At 57.0% G+C, this 18081-nt stretch overlaps 7 protein-coding genes across 7 annotated transcripts; 1 reads left to right on the plus strand and 6 right to left on the minus strand.

The window, feature by feature from the left end:
* Positions 1-21: 21 nt before the first annotated feature.
* B0I36DRAFT_240680 (uncharacterized protein) lies at positions 22-1668 on the minus strand (the record flags this gene model as incomplete). The annotated part of the gene is made up of 1 exon (XM_046149781.1): positions 22-1668. The coding sequence occupies one exon, from the start codon at positions 1666-1668 to the stop codon at positions 22-24; it is 1647 nt and encodes a 548-aa protein (XP_046014003.1).
* Positions 1669-2353: 685 nt separating this feature from the next.
* Positions 2354-3451, minus strand: B0I36DRAFT_407830 (uncharacterized protein; the record flags this gene model as incomplete). The annotated part of the gene is made up of 2 exons (XM_046161853.1): positions 3144-3451; positions 2354-3070 (listed from the first exon to the last, which is right to left on the minus strand). Exons 1-2 carry the CDS (start codon positions 3327-3329, stop codon positions 2354-2356), a joined length of 903 nt encoding a protein of 300 aa, XP_046014004.1. The 5' UTR covers positions 3330-3451.
* A 237-nt stretch (positions 3452-3688) lies between these two features.
* B0I36DRAFT_105803 (uncharacterized protein) lies at positions 3689-4791 on the minus strand. Its single transcript, XM_046147793.1, has one exon. The coding sequence runs from the start codon at positions 4457-4459 to the stop codon at positions 3782-3784; it is 678 nt and encodes a 225-aa protein (XP_046014005.1). The 5' UTR covers positions 4460-4791; the 3' UTR covers positions 3689-3781.
* On the plus strand, positions 4589-6205 carry B0I36DRAFT_105821 (uncharacterized protein). The gene is made up of 2 exons (XM_046147795.1): positions 4589-5063; positions 5344-6205. The coding sequence occupies exons 1-2, from the start codon at positions 4718-4720 to the stop codon at positions 5988-5990; spliced, it is 993 nt and encodes a 330-aa protein (XP_046014006.1). The 5' UTR covers positions 4589-4717; the 3' UTR covers positions 5991-6205.
* Positions 6206-6822: 617 nt separating this feature from the next.
* B0I36DRAFT_105807 (emopamil binding protein) lies at positions 6823-8167 on the minus strand. Its single transcript, XM_046147794.1, has 3 exons — positions 8106-8167; positions 7425-8039; positions 6823-7294 (listed from the first exon to the last, which is right to left on the minus strand). The coding sequence occupies exons 2-3, from the start codon at positions 7824-7826 to the stop codon at positions 6956-6958; spliced, it is 741 nt and encodes a 246-aa protein (XP_046014007.1). The 5' UTR covers positions 7827-8039; positions 8106-8167; the 3' UTR covers positions 6823-6955.
* A 290-nt stretch (positions 8168-8457) lies between these two features.
* Positions 8458-8737, minus strand: B0I36DRAFT_361881 (glucose-repressible gene protein; the record flags this gene model as incomplete). Its single annotated transcript, XM_046158558.1, has 2 exons — positions 8458-8551; positions 8616-8737. The coding sequence occupies 2 exons, from the start codon at positions 8735-8737 to the stop codon at positions 8458-8460; spliced, it is 216 nt and encodes a 71-aa protein (XP_046014008.1).
* A 3782-nt stretch (positions 8738-12519) lies between these two features.
* Positions 12520-17940, minus strand: B0I36DRAFT_320919 (anticodon binding domain of tRNAs-domain-containing protein). The gene is made up of 5 exons (XM_046153612.1): positions 15452-17940; positions 15067-15399; positions 14007-15003; positions 13527-13945; positions 12520-13468 (listed from the first exon to the last, which is right to left on the minus strand). The coding sequence occupies exons 1-5, from the start codon at positions 17756-17758 to the stop codon at positions 12680-12682; spliced, it is 4845 nt and encodes a 1614-aa protein (XP_046014009.1). The 5' UTR covers positions 17759-17940; the 3' UTR covers positions 12520-12679.
* Positions 17941-18081: the final 141 nt, after the last annotated feature.

Below are 18081 nucleotides of genomic sequence, written 5' to 3' on the forward strand. Positions count from 1 at the left end.
CCTTCCCTCCTTTACAGCCATCTACGCAAAGCCCTGCATGACGTCCCCCACGGCCTCGAATCCGCCGCCGCCCTCGGCACTGCTGCTGCTCCTCCTCCCGCCCCGGAGCTCCCTGTTCGTGACCTGCACCAGCACCCTGCGGTACGAGGTCAGCCGGGGCGACCCGTCGTCCACGACCTCCAACACGAGATGGAGCACCTGGCCCAGTTTCTGGGCCTGGCGGGTCATCATGTCGACTGCGCACTTCTCCGCGGGGGGGAGCGCCACGCTGACGATGCTGCCTTGCTTGTTCTCCGGCGTGATGGTCAGGTCGGCGACCTCGGCGTCGACCCACCACTGCGTGGCGCTCGGGTCCTTGTAGTGCCACCACTTGTACGTCAGGGTGTCGGCCGGGTCGGGGTCGTACGTACCCGAGGCGTCGAGGCGGATTGTGCTGCCTGCCTCGGCGGAGATTGTGATGGGGGCGCTGGTGCTGTCGTTATTGTTGTCGTCGTCGTTGTTTGGGTTATTGCTGCTGTTGCTGGTGCTGCTGGTGTCCGTACTGATGGAGATGACGGGATGGTGGTTCGCCTTGGACCGGTCCGGGGACAAGGTCCACTGCATGCGCGCGGCAAAGTCGTTCTGGAAGGCGTCGCGCCAGCGCCAGACGGTCGCGTGGTTGGACGTGTAGAGACGCCCGTCGGCGCCGGGGACCGAGGTGTCGACCGCGTCGCCGTAGTGCCGCGACCGGACGATGGTCGGCTGGGACACGGACGACGACGAAGGGGACGAGGGGGCTCCCGCGTCGCTCAGGACGTACCGCCCGCCCCAGGACCCGTACTCCGGGTGCTCAGGCACGCCGAGCCCGTTCTGGATCAGGTACAGGAACGTCGGGGTGTCGCCCTCGGGGATGAACATGTAGTCCGGGTACGCGGACCCCAGGGGCCCGATCTGAATGTTGGCCCTGATCCACTCCTTGGTCATCTTTGTGAAGTCGGGCCCGCCCTGGTCGAACCGGTAGTACTTGTCGCCCGAGATGCCCGTCCACGCCGCGAGGCCGTACTGGTTCCAGCCGTGCACCGAGGCAATGTAGAAGACGTCCGGGAACTGCGCGCGGATCCAGGCTCCCGTGTCGTCCTGGTCCGAGATGGCGTAGACGCGGATCCGCGAGCGGTAGGCGGCGGCCTCGGCGGGAGGGTAGGTGTTCTTGATGTACAGCAGGACCTGGGCGAGGACGTTTGTCCCGCCCCAGCACAGCACCCACAGCGGGGCATAGTCTGGGGCGGAGGAGGAGGAGGAGGAGGCAGTGATGCGCTCGAGGAGCAGCTCGCCGCCTTTGCTTAGCGGGATGTCGTCGCCCACGGCGGCCATGCCGTACACGGGCGGGCCAGAGCGGACGAGGCCCAACAGGTGGTCTGCGGAAGGGTACTGCATGTCCGGGTGCGCGTGGGCATTGAGGTTGTCGACGGCGCCGCGGTATGCGGTGATGATCTTGTCCATGTCCTGCGGGCACGTCTTTGTGCGCATCCAGGTCGACGTGCAGGCAATGATACCCTCGGTCGTGAACTGGTTCGCGTACAGCAGGTAGCGCACCAGCGACTCGGCATCGTCGGGCTCGTTGGATATGTCGGACAGGATGACGACCCGCGGCTTCGTGGGGAAGTGCTGGAGTCGAGAAGGGTCCGCCATGGCTGCTTTCTGTGTGCTCGTTCTGGGAGGGTGTACTTGACGGGAGAGGAGGCTTGGAATAAAGGGAAGAGTCAACACAGGCAGACGAGCATCATGATTGAGCGTTCTCAGAGTGTATTATGGCATTGACCAGCGGCCCGCGACCGGCCGCTCTTATCGACGTCTGCCGAGCACAGAGGCGGTTGGACTGTGGGTGCGGGGTGTCTGTCGTCTGGGGAAGCTTCCCACGATCGTCGTTGCGCTTGGTGGCTGGCCTTGCCCGATTTGGGCCCCGGCCGTGGCTCGTCCTCCTCTTTTGGGCAAGTGGGCATCCAGGAACAGAAGTCGGAGGCGTCTAGGGCGTCCCGTCGGCTTCCACTTTCGAGGTCCACATTTGCCCGACTTGGCGTCGCAGCAGCGCTCATGTCCAAGTCATGGGTGGCCTGGTCCAAGTTCTCAATGGGCTATGACGCAAAAGAAAATCATGACCACGAAATAGACCTCATCAAATACTGGCCCCAAGCAAGCAGTTCCCGCCAAATGATCACGCTCAAAACGCGTCCCACTCACCGATACTCCTGGGCCATCGTTCTTCAGATGTCGTATGCCAACACCTGTGCGTAAAAATGCCTTTTGGTACAAGGCAGTAGACAAGTATCGTTGTCATAGTTTCCCGAATTTCCTTCGATACCCGAGACAGCTACTACTACGACTTGGCGCCCTGCAAAGCATAAAGCTCCCTCGGCTTCCCGTTGGCACAACTCGAAAACTTCCACCAGTTGCCATGGAACACTCCACCGATATTCACAAGCCCCCACCGGATAGGCGCCGGCATGGGCGGCCAGTTCGCCCACATGCCATCCTCGGCGGTGCCGTCCAGGTTCTGCAGGAAGAACGGCACGACGTCCCACGTTCCGGCTTTTGAGACAGTGCTCTTGCCCCATGTCTTGAACGTGACTGCGGCCTCGGCCTCCTCGGGCGACCCAGGCGCCGGGGCGTTCGGGTGGTCTGCGAGCGCGGCGATGGTGCTGATCTCGGAGTGGAAGTGCTCGCCAAAGGGCTTTTCAAACGTCTTCATGATCCTCTGCAGCTCGGCGCCGGAGAAATCGGTGCTCGGGTTCTGGACGGACGCGAGGTACTGGCCGAACTGCGCCAGGCCGGCCAGGAAGGCCTCGTGCTCGGCGTGGGTCTCGGACCAGACGGTCTTGTCGTCGAGGAGCTCCTCGACCTTGGTGAAGAGGGTGGCCTCCTCGTCGTCGTGGTGCGAGGTGACAAACTTGTGCCAGGTCTTGCAGTAGCCGACAAAGTCGGCCTTGTCGGCCGGCTGGACGTGCGGGGCCTGGAGGTAGATCGAGTTGTAGCCGCGCAGGATAGAGTTGTGCAAGAGGGCCATGTGCGAGGCGCCGGCTGTGAACATGTCGGTCTGCGAGGGAGGGGTTAGGATATCGGGTCAGTCTGAGATGTTGGCGTTGAGAAGTGTGGCACTGTGAGCTTACCTTGCGAGTCTGGAACTGAGGCGTGGCGACGAGCTCGATGGGCGAGTCGGCCCAGACCTGGGTGGGCGCCATGGTGTGCGTCAAGAAGGGCGACCGCTTTGTGATGACGGTGAGGATCAGAGGCAGGCCGAGGAAGAGGAAGCGGCTGACGAGGCCGCGCTGCGGGGGTTGTGTTTGGGTAGGCATGGCGGCGATGTGGAGGGCTGTCAGACGGAGCGGTCGCTGTGTTTAATAAGGCAGGCGGATTGAGCCTGTGGTGCAAAGCACAAAACTACCAGAGCTACCTCGAGGTACGGGAGATACGGAGTACCTTACGATGATGGGGTGAGAGCTCGAGATGGTGGGGAGACGGCTGATTTATGTACCGCGCGTGATTGGCAGCCAGGGCGGGAGCAGGGGACCTCCCGCTCAGGGTCCAAGCTGGGGAGTTGCAGTTGCCAGGGTCTTGTTGGGGCCAAGCCGCAAGGTTCCTGGGCGTGCATGATGATGCAGTGTTGGGGACAGAGCTGGCTGCCCTCATTCCCTGCAGCAATGAGAGCCCTCTCCTTATGAGATCCCGATGAAGAGCCTGTACCTACGTCGGGGAGGACGCCTGGCAGAGAGGCAGTGAACTAGCTGTCACAACTGCCACTTGCCAATTAGCTGCCGTTAGTTGGCTCTCTGGGGCAGAGCCATTCTCGGCAGCAGCCGACGCCCACTTGCACCAACCACGTGCGTCCACGCCCCCAACACAATGGGACCTGCCAACAGACATCATCATCATCGTTACCTTTGCCAGCCCGGGGAAGATGCGCGGGCAGTCGTGGGGCGGCGTAGAATTCCACCTGGGCAGCTGGCCCATTCGTCTGCTGATCAAAAGCCACGTCCCAGACACAATGCCAACGCACAAGGACTCTGCTCTGCAAGAACAATAATAGTCCGCCCACCTCGCCGTCAAAGGGAGTGAGATGAGCAAGCCGTGGCTTCTTTGTCCCGCGCGGACCAGAACACCCAGAGCGTGGAGAGCATCTGACTGCTACCACAGGGCCTGCCTCTGCTGCACCTCGCAAACAAAGACGGCTGACCACATCTGACTGCGTCGAGCACACCGCGGTTTGCTCTCTTTGCCCACTCACGCCGCCGCCACGCTCCTCTACTTGACCTGCACCAAACCCACCGATTGATGCGTCGTCGTCTCCTGCTTCGTCTCCTCCCGATGCCTCAGATGGCTCGCAGCTGTGCCGTCTGCCTCGCCGTGACAGCGGCTCGGCCCAGTCATGGCCCACAAGGCACCCATCATGTCCGTCATATATGGCCGGCCGCCGTGGAATACTCATACACGACGGTTGTTGTTGTTGTCTTGACACGACTACACAACTTGCCTGGCTTGCAAACTCACGCAGTCAAAGGACTCAACGCCCTCTTCGGAACCGCTTCCCACGTTACTACTTATCTGACTACTGCATTCAAGAACGGCATCTCCCCACAACGAACTCAAGTTCAACGCGAGACCAAGTGGTTCCTGCACAACCCGCTCGAAACTCTCGGTTTTGTCGGTCCGACCAGCTCCAGAGTCTCCTCTCCTGGTCAGCATCATGGTTCGCAACATAAACTCCAAGGTTGACGACGCTCGAAACACCTACAGGGCAAGGAGAGGTTGGAACCCGCGGGCTCGCCCTGAGCCACGCTCTGCGCAGAAATGGCGTTCTGGCAGTGGAAGTCTCGGGCGCGGCCAAGACACGCGACGCTCACGACAACCTGCACGCGACTCTAGCTCAGGTTCAGGTAGACGGCCGAATGGCGTTTTGAAGGCACCCAACACCCGAAAGTCGAAGCGCGGCAAGAATTTCGTCGGCATGAGTGCCGAGCTCACAAGGGAGCTGAGGGACAGGGACGGCGATGTGTTGATGGAAAGGCCGGGGGATCTTGCAGACATCGTATGTAAGTCGAGCAATTCCCCCGGCCCTGTTCGCGATCCCCTTCCCTGGAGCTCCGTCATGTATGGCACGGCGGCTCGTCGTCTTCTGTGTTGCGTTCTGGCATTTATCATCCTCTTTGTTCTACAAGCATTGCAGAAGTAAGGCGGTGCCTTCTGCCGACCCCGGGGGAGTATACACAGTCTTGGAAACAGCAGGTCCAATAACTAGGAATACTTCAACATGCTCGCCCGCGTTATACTGGCCAACAATTGACTTATTCTTCCTCCGCTTATGGAGAAAAGGCTCGGACAAACGGGTAACAGCTCCCGCTCGCAAGACTCGGCGGCAATGCAGGAATGCCGCCCGTTTGAACCGCGCGTCCGCAGCGTCGGCACAAGCTCCAGGACACAGCGAGTCTGTTCCATCGAACATGGTGTTCGCAAGCTCAAACCTGTCTGGCGGACCGGCCGCCTCTTTTGCATCCACCTCGGCACCACAACTCGGCACCAACGATGACGAACTCCCGCCATACATCAGAGACCTCGAAGGCGACATCGTGATGTCCGACGCCGACAATCCGAGTCCAATACACGTTGTCCTCGGACATTTCCATCGCATCCGCGCGCAGATCCGGCTCCAGCAAAGCCAAAACAGCCAAAACAATAACAAGGCTAACAACAACAATAACCACAACAACCATCCACAAGCCCGCTCGCAGTTCTCCACGCTGCCAAGTCTGACTGCTGCCCCTTCACCCGGTTTCCTTGTCGACGACGCCGGCGATACGTACATGAAGAACGGGTACACTCCGCACCCATTCATCCCATATCTTCTTGCGCAAGGGGGAATCACCGCCGCGCTGGACGCGGTGCGCCACTGGGGAGACTGGCGAGCGTGGTTCTTGAGCCAACTGGAGCGTGCAAAGGACGACCTGTTCCGTTTATACTGAGCTGGTTTTGTTTTCTGTTTGAGGATGCATATATGCAGATGCTGAAAATTTCATATCTCGCGGGGGATGATGTGTAGTGGTTTTGCAGTATCTTTTTTCCCCTGACGAGAGAGAGGCCTCAATGGCCAGGGTTGGAAAAGGAGACAAATTACGAGACTAGAGGTGGCAGCGGGTGTGGTCTTCCCCATTCTGCTTCTCGTCTTTGGTCTAGCTTTCCCTCGGTCCGTTCTTTTCTTCTTGTCTTGCTTTCTGATACCCTTGTTTTTTGGTTTTGTTTCGTTTTGTTTTGTTTGGCTCACTGTGCTCTGCAGCGTCTTTCACATCTATGCTCATTTAACCAATACCCATTAATTTTGTTGTTTTTGCTCTCGGTCCTCTTATCTTTGCTATGTTATCCCATTCTTCTCTCAACCCACGAAACTATGCGGCATGGCTGTAGTTCAGTCCGTCGTGCTGGGGAACATCGGGATCGATCAACTTGAATTTCCAACTCAGTTTGCTTCCCACCACCGATACAAATTCTCAGTAAATCAGAATCCCAGGGCAGCAGTCTGGACAATTATGTCAGCCCATTTAAGGCCCACGTGTGGGGTGGTATTCTTGTTTCCTGATGGGTCACGCCATAAATTGCGTGGAAAATTTGTAAAAATATCCAGCAACAAGGCGCGGACAACAAGACATCATGGGATCCCCAAGTGATTGTGATGATGGACGCATGCTATTTCTACAAGAACCATGTAGCCAACACAAATGATTAATGATAATACAACCCCTTTTATCAGGTTCAATTTCTCCTTCTCTATACTCTACGCTCCAACGACTTCAGCCCACTGCATCGTGGACGCATCCATATTTCAAAAAGATGAATCCAACCTCCTCCGTCCTCTCCCCTTTCATCTGCGCCCACACCCCGAGTTCCTACCGAGTCTCTTTTCTTTCTTCTCGTAGCCCAGCACTCAGGCCCCTTACTGCGCCTTCTTCCCGGCCTGCACCTCCGCCCTGACCCTCAGCGCGTCGACGACATCCAGCCCCGCGACGAGGAGCACGTACGCAGGCACAAACACCCACAGCATGTTGAAGAACACGAGGTACAGCCAGAGGTACATCCAGTTGCTCGAGTCGAGGTACTGGTTGCCCGTGAGCCACTCCGGGCAGAAGGTGAGGAACCCGCCGTACAGCTCCATCGTGGCGACGACAATCATGAGGATGTTGGTCCGGGGGTCCTTGCGGGCGAGGCCGTAGCAGATCAGGCACGCCAGGGGCGCGGCGAGGAGGACCGTCAGGAGCTCGAGCGAGATTATGGTCTACGAATGGTCAGTCATTGGACATTGAGGGCGGCAACAAAAGACAACATAAAAGGGGGAGGGTGGGCGTAGGACAGAGGGTCAATTGGGAAGAAAAACCTTCCAATCCTCGGGCTGATGGATCACTCACCAAGTCGGCGCCTGCCCACCGCCAGTCTGCATTCGCATATACCATCCACAGCTGCGCAAACGCGTTGTCCCCGCCGGCCTGAGGCCCGTACGCCCGTCCTTGATATCCGAGGTAATTACTCGGCGAGGGGGCGAGGCTACTCGGGTCCGCGACATCCGCAATGTCGACCCACGAGAAGAAGCAGTGGTACAGAAACGAGCCCTCGAGGATGAAGTGTAGAAGCGCGTCAAATGCGTGCCAGATGAAGAGGAACCGCTGAGTGCCTGACGTTGTGGCGCGGTCAGGAAGTGCCCATAGCGACAACGCGTAGGCCACGGCCAGGATGGCCACCGTGGACGCGAGCGAGATGAGAGTTGTGGGGTCGAAGAGGTCGGCCGGGAGGGACTCGGTGAAGGAGGCCATGATTAGGTGTGGGTGCTGGTGAGTTGATGGGAGGTCTTGGCCCGGGTTGGAGAAGCCTGACGCGACTTATGGTCGTGATAGTTTTGGTGAGCCATTGTGGAGTTTTATTGCTGTCAAGCTGGTATGGGTCCACCAGGGTGGGTCAGTGTGAGACAGTGGAGTGGGTCGACAGGGGTACATGATCTGGGGATGTGGCTTGCAGAAAATCGATGTCTAGGTGAGAAAGCGATGAGTGCTTAGATCAGACAGTTTGAGCTCTGGAAGTGGTGCAGTACTTACCGATCAAACAACTCTCGCCTCCACCACTACCCAGGTGCGCCTGACTATTGAAATCAGCACAAAAAGAGCAACAGGATAATTAAGAGAAGCCTTCTCTCACACAGTATCACAACAGAGTCACAATGTAGGCGAGAAGATAGTTTGTAGATGGCAAGCGACTCAATTCTAAGACTAGGCCTAGTGGGGTATTTGTGAGATCGCTGGGATTCCAATGGGCTGTGCAGTCCTCCTTCATTCCATGCCGGTGTGTAATTATATTAGGAAAGGTGTCGTAGCGTCAAGTCGTGTCCCATCATCAAAGTCGTAGTGTTACAAGGGTGATGATTGCTCAGTGTGTCGAGGAGGGAATGGCTTAGTGCTTGGCAGCCTCCTTGTTGACATCGGCAGAGCGGTTGTGCTTCTGCTCGTCGAACTTGTCACCGACGGCATCCTTGGCGGCCGAGGCACTGGATGAAAGAATGCATGTTAGCGAGTGGTCGAGAGGAGATGATTGCCTGGGAATGAGCTTACCGAGTGCCGATGGAGGCGTTGTTGTCCTTGGCGACCTCCTTGTTGGCCTCCTTGGAGGTGGTGGAGAGAGCACCCTGAACGGTGTCAGAGACGTAGTTGGCGGCGTTGTTGATCTTGTCCATTGTGATGGTTGGGGGGGTTTGTTTGGATTGTGGGTGTTTGTGTGTTTGTGTGAAAGATGTGATTGTTGTGATGATGATGAGAGAAGAAGAAACTGTCGAGAGGGATGGGAGGATGGAGGTTTATATAATGGGATGGGCGGGCAGATGCCTGGCTGGGTGGAAGGCGTGCTCGTGCAGTAGCTCAGGCAAGCACCAGACAAGCGGGCTGTTGCTTGAGCCATGGGCAGGCAGGTAGGCAGGCACGACTGCTCCCGGCGTCGCGAAGCTCGTGTGAAGCTCTGTGGCAGGAGCTCATCATGTGGACTGACAGGTACGTCATCGGCGATCTGCACGGTGGGGCACGCCTCCCGCCGTGCTCAGGGTGGTCCCCCGGCACAGCACAGCACCGCAGTGCGAGGGAGCGTGCCTGGCTGGGTGTGGCTTGCGCAGGCCGCCGCAGCCTCTCTGCTAGAGGTGACGCCTGGACTCTGCGTGGCGTCAGATGGGCCTTGGAAGTTCTCCATGCTCAAGTGGGGTGCGATGTGCAGCTACTGACTGCTTGGGGCCTGCCTCCGCTGTCGCTGCCCTTGCTGGCCTCAGACATGCCGAGAGAGTCGAGTGCCACTTCATGATTACGATATAGCTGATGTACTGTTGACGCAGTTTCCCGCGCGGCGTTGCGTGCCCAGCACAAGTTCCCTCGACCTGCCCTCGACCTCGTCGTTTCTTTGACAGCCCGGGATTGCAATGCCCCACCAGGTCGTCCGTCCGTCCTTGCCCGCCCCTCGCCAGGCACAAACGTCAACGTGCGTGCTCCTCCCTCGCTCTACGCATCCGGCGGGGGCTCAGAGTGATGTCTCAATGTCGTCATTGCCCTCCGCGAGTGACCGCCCCCCGCGCTGCCTCGGCCAGCTGTTGACGTCGTTGCCTCTTTCCGTCCCGCCTGCGAGGTGGGGGAGGATCACACAGTGAATGGTGGTTTAGGGGTCGGAATGTGCTTGCTTCCCATCCCGAAGGCTGATGCTGAGAATGCGACCATGCAAGGCCGATCGCGCATGTGAAGGGGCCCTCGAATTCCGCCATCGGCATTGGGTTTTTGTCCATGTGCGGCCTGCCAACTGGCACCCCTAGGAATTGCAGAGATGTGCAGCCTGGATCATCGGCAAGGCCAAACTCTGTTCTGCTTTGAGCCCTGCCCTGGGCCTCCCCCCTCTCGATGCACAGCGCAGACATGTCCCGCCCATCGAGCCGTGGCCTCCTGGATCGAGGCCGCTAGGCGGGTGCTACTGAGGCAGCAGGCTCATGGGACCTCGCTGGCCCTTGCCGACTAATCCTGGAGCATCTTAGCCCAGAGGGAAAAAGACATCTCACCGCGCCGGGGAAGTTTGTTATGGACTGCGTGTTGGCGCTGGCCAACCGGCCTGCACTGGGCATCCCGGTCCCGTGCTTGGCGGATCTGGAGCCGCCCGCGCGGGCGACGCACTTCACGTGTCAGCTGGGGCCGTTTGCTGCAAGGGCGGGCGGGCGATACACGCTGCCGGCTCCACCATGACGACATGACTCTGGCTGCTCCTGCTCCCAAGCTTTGCGATGCACATGTCCAGCTTGAGACTCCCCAGGCCGTCGCTTGGCTGTGGCCGTGCCAACTGGCTGAGGATGGATTGGGCCCGGGCTGGTGTCCGCGGGCCGACAGTGCCCGGCCCTGCGCGCCATCGAGATCGTGGCTGGTAACCTTGGAAAGCTCGATGATGGCAGCGTGCGCCAGGGCTGCCCATCCCGTCCTTGTTGAGCGATCTGACACACGGCAGACCCGCACGCAGGACTCTACTCCGTACTTGCGTACAGTACTACGGTCGTCGTCGCAACCCGCGAGCCACAGACGAGCCAGCCTGCCAGCCGCCTCAGCCACGACTGCCTGCTGTTACAAAACGATACGTGAGTGACGAGAGGCCAGGCCAGGCCAGCCTCCCCCGCTTTGCGCGGAGCTAAATTTCCGCCCCTGACGTACGCCATCTTCGATCCCACCCACTCGGGCCTAGCTCAGCACAACACAACCTCCGGCGCCTGCACTCACCCTCACCCATGTTGCTCCAACCCGTGTGGGATTGGCTCATGCCCCTCGAGCCGCATCCAGCCGCATCCAGCCGCATCCAGCCCATCCCTGCCGTCCACTTTTTGATACTATCGTGATCTACCCCGTGCCTCACAATTGGTGCCCCGCCCGGCGTTTTTGTGCGTTTCCCTTCGCTCTGACGTCATGTCATGTCCTACCCTCAGCATTGCTCCTCCTCTGTCTCGCTCCCGGAGGTCGCCCGCCCACACGAGAGGGCAACCAGAACGACGACGACGACGCAATCCCCTGCACAATACCCAGTTGTGTCAGATGGGACACAAGCGGGCGCATAGTGCAACCATGTTTGCGTGTCATGTGGTCGTTTTCTCCCACTCTTTCGGACCATGCGGTGCAAAGTAATCTTCCGGTGCCACTGTCTTGCGTCACACAGTGGCCGGCCGGCCCCCTTGTCCTGCATCGCATCGCGTTGCGTTGCGTTACGTTGCTGCGTTGTGTGGCTCACAACCTATCACTTTTCCCCTTACGGCGGTTTCTCATGCCAGAACAAAGTCCCGGCGGCTTACAGACATGGCAATGACTGTCCGGGTTTGTGTTTCGAATCAGATCCAGACTCAGGCAAGACTTCAGGTGTTATGGAAGTCCGCTTTTCTCTTGGCATTCCCTCAATGGTGCGGCAGCAGCAGCTGCAGCAGCTGCAGCAGCTGTCCTAGATCCATCCTGTCTGTCTGTCTTGACAGGTTAAAGAAGCCTAGACGGTTCCTCCCAGCCGCAACGCCAGATGCTCAGCATCGTGATCGCCCTCTCTTTTTGTCTGATCCCTTTGCCGAAACCTCCCACCGCAGCCAAAGACATGTTCCGCACTCTGTTTTTGCACCATACAACCTCTGGTAGCCTCAAGCTATCTTAACCTTTCTTTCACGCTGTGCATTTTGGCAGGGGACTTGCGTGCGCGCGCGCGGCGGTCCTGCCTTGATTCGTGCAAAGACTACTCGAATGGCTTGTCTTGAACCAAAAAGATGCACCGGGAACGATCCCTCTACACAAGAGAGTCATTGCCGGTCAATGTAACGACACACGCATTACTTCCTGTCTGCCCTGTCTTGAATCATGTTGGCATTTCCTCGCCACTCCTACGGAGCCGAGAATGTAAAGATTTGAATAGGCCAGAAAGGACTAGGCTGGCCACTTCGCCATACTTACCATCGGCGGCCGTGAATAGGCGTGCCAATGGTACTCCCACATGCTGGTTTAATAGCTAGTGGTTGCCAGCTCTCTTCCCTCTTGCAACGTTCGCATCTATTGTCATGAAACGCGCAGGTATAAACCAGCCACACTTTTGGCCCGACTGTCAAGAAGACCACACAAGAGTATGAGACGGTCTCGCAGATGTGGTATCCGGCGCTTCGATGCGGGCAAGCTGCCCTGCCGGCGGGAGAGAACAAAAAGAAAAGAACCGGAAAATTCCTCTCCGGTGATGGTTTACCCCTGTGCCGGGTTCGACAAGAGCAAAACTCTACTTTCAGATCATGCTACATGTGACATGTTTGACTTCACAAGGACTTTCTTCAAAGGTCGCGCCTCAGCCGAAGCCAGGTATAACGACCCTGGGTTGCGCATAGAAATCTAAACATGTGTCTCATAGTAGTCAGCGGCAATGCGCAGTTGCGCGTGCTGCAGGAATGGCGACATCCGACATGCTTTTCAAAAAAAAAAAAAAAAAAAAAAAGTGTGGAGGAGCGGAGAGCAGATTGTCTATCACTACGAATGCCGATCGCTACATGCATCTACACCGTCCCGCCACGTTCCGCTGTCGAACAGCCCCTGCATACCGACCGTCAAGAGTGAGTGCAGAACATCCCACATCTCTTGACAAATCATCCCTCCACAGGTCACGCCCCGAGATCGTAATATATACACTTCGTCGTCCGAAAGTTGTACACAAAGGCATGTCGCTCGGCTGCCTGCCCGCCTTCCCAGGCCGCCCGCCACGACGACAGCATGTCGTGGATCTCCTGCACGTATTTGCGCTCGTTCTTGTCCACGGACTGCTCTGCACGGCGCCAGCCTTCCGCGTCTGACAGCGCCGTGCCCTGGATCAGGTCCAGTACCATGTCCGACGTCTCTACCGCTGCGATGGGCCCGTCGAGGAACGTCTGAAGCAGCGACGCCGCGTTGGCTTGGGCTTGCTCGATGACGATGCGTCGGTTGAACTTCTTGGAGCGCGTGCCTGCGATAAGTACCCGCACCTCCTGCTCTGGGTTGAGCATGGCGACACCTCCCGCACCACTGCTACCTCCACCTCCGCCGGCGCCACCTCCAGATGCGTAAGTCGACGTGCCCAGAGCCAGTGGGTTGTCTGGTCCGCGCAGGGACGAGCCCGCATGGCGTGAAGTGCGTTCGCGTATCGCAGCACGTAACCAGTTGAGCACCTGCGAGTTGGGTATTTCGACATCTGCTACGTCCTTGCGGTCCATTGTCCGGATCTTCAAAATCGAGTCTTGCTTGAGCATGATGATCCACGAGTACGACTCGTCGCGGTTGCGCGATACCAGCTCATCTGGAGAGCGCGCATCCCGGGCAAGCTCGGCGCTTACGTCGTGCGCCCACAGCAGCGACAAAAGCTCGAGTCCTGCTGTGCGAAGAATGTGAGCATCGAAGCTTGCCACGAGCACGTCACACTGCAGTCCGCGGTTAGTACATCGCAAGCTTTACGGCCGGCCTGATGGGGACACTTACTCGCTTGGTGTTGAAGATACCTTGGGGCTCCTCCTCGGCCTTCTTCAAGAATGTCTTCCCACCTGACTTGGGCAACCGAGCAAGCTTCTCCCAGGCCAGACTGAATCCGACAGCATGCAAACCTTTCGCTTGGTTGCCAATCTTGGGTCGATGTGCTCGGATCAGACTGTCGTAGCGCCCACCAGCAGCGAACACATCTCGAAACTTCTTGTCATAGATGCACTGGAACAAGATCCCCCCTCCGAAGAAATTCTCCTTCACACTGCTAAGCGGGTTGATGTAGATCTTGGACCGAATGCCGAGGCGTTTCGTGTACTCAATAACGTCCTTCAGGTGAGCAATTGTAGATTGCACCTTCTCGTACAGTGGACTGCCATCAAAGATCGTCTTCAGTTTGTTGAACGCCTTAGTGGGGGTATCTGCAGTGGCCTTGTTAGCATAGACGTCTTAGCGTAAAGGTGACAGGACTGGCTAGCTTACCTCGGAAGTCAAAACGCTTGAGATCTTCGATGCTTGTGGCTGATATTCCAATGAGCGGCGACCGTAACTCCGTTCGAATCTTTTGAAATGTAAACGAATGGATGTTGAGCTTGCTCAAAGACTCCGCCGTCAAGTGCCGCGCATTCAGATCGACATTGCAGAAATCGAAGATGAGCTGCAAAAGATCCGAGTGGCCCAGGTGGAAGCACATTGGCGACGGCGAAGGAAACGTCTCGATAATCTCGTCGAGAACCTTTATGACCTCAGCCTCCTTCAAGGCCAGATCGAGGTTGTCAGCAGAAACGACGTCGAAATCGACCTCGCCGATCATTAACGGCTGGCCACCGCTTTGCTTTTGGCGATATACGCGACCAAAGGTGTACGAGCGCTTAGCAATGGTCGAGCCGTCCTGTTTGGCCAAAGCCCTGGCATTGCCAAGCATCAGGTCAAAAGGCAGCTGCACGACACAACCGCTCTCGTCAAGAAGCTTCACGAGGTTCTGGTTGGCTGAATAGTGCGATGATCGTGGATAGAGTGAGCTTCGGTTGACCTCGACAGCCCCATGCTTGCGAAATATGCCTACAAGCTCTTCTTTCACAATGCCTTGATATAGAAGCTCCGTGACACTCTGAGTCTGTGCTGACATGTCCCAGGTGTAGTCTTTGGTGGGTTCCACTGGCTGAGAAAACAGGGTGGACACAACCTTCGGATAGTATGGCGACGCCGAATCGGTCAAACTGGCGAGTGCCCTACGTGTGGTCTCGTTCTCCAGTTGAACAGGCAACTTGCCGCTTCGGAGAAGTTCCGCACTACTGGGGCGCTGCTTGACGTCGTGTGTCACCAGCGACTGCACTATCTCCGTCGTTGTCCGGTCTGCAGGCTGGAAGTCGTCGGGAAGCTGTGACTGGGTACCGAGTTTTCCAAGCTTGTCTGCCCTCTCCATGCCTAACATAGAGTGGTAGTTCATCTCAAAGAACATGACGCCAAGCGAGTACATCTTTGGGGAGTTAGTATGAATGGACTGCATGAGAGCGAGAGAGAGAGGATGCTCGTGACTCACATCGACTTTGCTCGTGTACGAGCCCCCGCCTCTCCTGACCTCTGGTGCCACGTAGTATGAAGTGCCAATGCTTCTTGTCATGTCGCTGGAGTCCAGCGCTGAGGACTGCTTGTCAACTGCAAACTGCCCTGTGGTCGCAAGACCAAAGTCCCCAATCTTGACATTATTCAAACCGTCCGGACCCAGGCCTATAAAGATGTTGTCTGGTTTCAGATCACGATGCACGATGCTGAGTCCATGAATATACACTAAACCTTCAAGTATCTGTCGAAAGAGACGCCATATCTCATCGGTTTCCTTGTACAGGTTTCTCTGGATCAGGTCTCGCAGTGTCTATGCGCACTATTAGCTTAGTACTTGACCAGGGGATTGCACCAGCTCTTACCCTCTTGTCGCAATATTCCATGGATATGTACATGACGGTCCGAAAACCCCGCTGGTAGCTGCGAACTCGGCGTGGCGAAGGCATTGCCGCCAATGCCGAGTCCTCAACTGTAGAGTCGTCTTCCGACTCGGTCTCCTCATCATCAGAGTCAGATTCCTCATCCTCGCTTTCCGAATCGCGCGCATCGAATTCTATTGCGGGGAAGCCGGTTGAAGAAATAAAGTCGAGGCCGCCCGTGTCAGTCGCGAATTCGATGTTCAACCCATGTGAGTCTGTTTGTCTCGACATGTCGGTAGTTGCATTCTCTGTAGATGCGTCGTCGTCATTCTCCGGCAAGTCTGGCACCTCCTCGAGCCAGGTATTGTAATACCTCACCACTGCGGGATGACTGATCTGGGACAAGAGTCGGACCTCTTTCAAGACTTCAGAAAGACTAGCAGAAGACCTCTGTGAGATCTTTTTAATGGCATAGATCTGTCCATCAAGCTTCTTCCTCGCCTTGACCACCTCGCCAAAGCCTCCCTTGCCTAACCGACCTTCTTCCACGAAATCTTCTTTGTATCTGGAATGCATATGGTTCTGGGTCGTTGACTCTCTACGCACCCGGACAGGCAATTGATGATGTAGAGATAGGGTAGATTGAGATGGTGACAACATGGATGGAGTTTCGCTGATAAGGATGGGTGCATCTGTGGCGAGGAACTCGCTTGATCCAAGTTCGAATGCCCTTGGCCGCTTCTTGGGATCAGACTTGAAGAATCTTGCCACAAGCTCGTGGAGCGGGCCAGAAAGAGAGAGCGAGTCCATGAGCGAGCCAGGTGATTGGTATCTCTGGAATACATCAACGCCAAAGATCATCTGCAGGAAGACCACGCCGAGGTCCCATACATCTGTCTTCTGGGTGAAGTGAGGTTTTGAGTTTCCCGCAATCTCTGGCGGCAGCCAGTAGGCGGACCGCGCAGAGCTGGAGGAAGCCACGGCCCGGGACTTGCGACACAGATTCTGCAGTTGGCGCTCGTAGGCCATGTCGCATAACTTAGGAACCATATCTCCCATGGACTCTCTGAAGATGAGAACATTGTTTGTATGGATGTCTTGGTGAACGATTCCATGGTTGTGGAGATGCCCTACTGCGTTGAGCAAGTCTGCAGTCCAAGCGCGCACTTTCCCAACGTCAAGCTGTCCGGCTATTTCGAGAAGTTCTTGAAGCGAGCCTCGCTCTGCAAGTGGTGTGAGGACACGCACTGTCCAGCTCAACGATGCCGGCTCAGTGTCAACCGGTGATCTATCAATTCGATAGTTGAGGAGCGGCACGATGTTGCGATGCTTGATTTTCTTGACAGCTTCCAAATCGGCTTCGAGCGTTTGCACCTGGGTCTTGAACTGTGCAGACTCTTTCGAAGCTGCTCGCAGCTCGTACTCTTTCAAGGCGAGAGCCGAGCATGTGTAGCCTCCGGAGACGTTCGGCCAGGCACGGTAGGTGGTGGCGATCTGGCCAACACAGACTTCGCTCCTGCCAGTGACACTGTTGAAGAAAAATACGGCGCCGTTTGAGCTAGTCAGTTCGACTGCTTCATCAAACTCGACGGCATCTCCGTCTGCAGCCTGCGAGTCTTCGGTAACGTGATTCGATACACCCTGGCGGTTCCGCTTCTTTGACTCTTTGACTTTGAGCCGCTGACGATCGACCTCTTTCTGGATCATGTCTTGCATGACGCGCTCTTCTTCCTTGGTCGCGTCCTGCCTTTTACGCTCCTCCTCTTCACGTTGTTCCTGAGCTTGTCTTGCCAGTTCCGCCTCGTGTGCAGCACGCTCTTCTTCCAGAGACCTTTCAGTGCCCATGGCTTTAGCCAGTGCTGCATCTTCGAGAATGTCTTGCAGACCTTCGACAAGCTCATGAATCATTGGCTCGCCCGTGGCAGCCTGGACCAGAGCCTTGGGCTTGGCGGTGATGAAGTTCTGCACTTTGAACTGGGTCGACTTGCTCAAGCTGTCGTCGTCCTTGATGCTGAGCAACGGTGCAGACTTTGGATATGTTGCGGTCAGGACCACACTGAGCGTAAGCGCAATGTCTTCATTCGAAGAAGCCTTGATCCGCAGGTCAAAGGAGGGTTCTGCCTTCTTCCATGCCGTATTGGCTGCCTTGTGTTCGATGAAATCATCGCCATAGATTGCCTGGAGGGCAAAGACCTCTTCAGTCTGCGTCTCAATGTAGTGTGACCTGACGGTGCCGTCTGGGCTGGTGGGCAGCAAGCCCGGGTAGGTTGAGTCATCTTTGGACTGGTTTGGCTGGGTCTTCCACGCCATGTTGATGGTAATGTCACAGCATGCGTCTGTGCAGGCAAGGGCGTAAGCTGAAGGCTCTCTCACGGCCGAAGCCGCGAGCCCGTCTAGTGAGTGCAAGAACCCATGGCGGCGTGTCGGATCTGGTGTTGCGGGATTGTGAGGGTGAGGTTGAGTCTGAATGAGAAGAGGAAGACGGATTTCACATGACGGCCAGGAGGCTTGTGATTTAGCGTCGAGCAGGTCCCTGGACCGTGGTGCAGATTTACAGCCTCAGCTGGCCAGCGAGCGGCTGCCAGCGAATCATAGTGGGGTCAGTCGTGCCCAACTACAGGCAGCGTGCATTG

The sequence above is a fragment of the Microdochium trichocladiopsis genome, assembly GCF_020744255.1.
Source record: "Microdochium trichocladiopsis strain MPI-CAGE-CH-0230 chromosome Unknown B0I36scaffold_4, whole genome shotgun sequence".
NCBI lineage: Eukaryota > Fungi > Ascomycota > Sordariomycetes > Xylariales > Microdochiaceae > Microdochium > Microdochium trichocladiopsis.

Bases quoted from the DNA above. Each gene is read 5' to 3' on its own strand.
- B0I36DRAFT_105803 (XM_046147793.1), bottom strand. From the start codon at position 4,459: ATGAGTATTCCACGGCGGCCGGCCATATATGACGGACATGATGGGTGC.
- B0I36DRAFT_105821 (XM_046147795.1), top strand. From the start codon at position 4,718: ATGGTTCGCAACATAAACTCCAAGGTTGACGACGCTCGAAACACCTAC. The intron at 5,064-5,343 runs GTAAGTCGAGCA...TATGGAGAAAAG, and splicing joins GGATCTTGCAGACATCGTAT to GCTCGGACAAACGGGTAACA.
- B0I36DRAFT_105807 (XM_046147794.1), bottom strand. From the start codon at position 7,826: ATGGCCTCCTTCACCGAGTCCCTCCCGGCCGACCTCTTCGACCCCACA. The intron at 7,295-7,424 runs GTGAGTGATCCA...GACCATTCGTAG, and splicing joins GGTGGGCAGGCGCCGACTTG to ACCATAATCTCGCTCGAGCT.
- B0I36DRAFT_320919 (XM_046153612.1), bottom strand. From the start codon at position 17,758: ATGGCGTGGAAGACCCAGCCAAACCAGTCCAAAGATGACTCAACCTAC. The intron at 15,400-15,451 runs GTAAGAGCTGGT...TAGTGCGCATAG, and splicing joins TGGAATATTGCGACAAGAGG to ACACTGCGAGACCTGATCCA. The intron at 13,469-13,526 runs GTAAGTGTCCCC...CGCGGACTGCAG, and splicing joins GTATCTTCAACACCAAGCGA to TGTGACGTGCTCGTGGCAAG.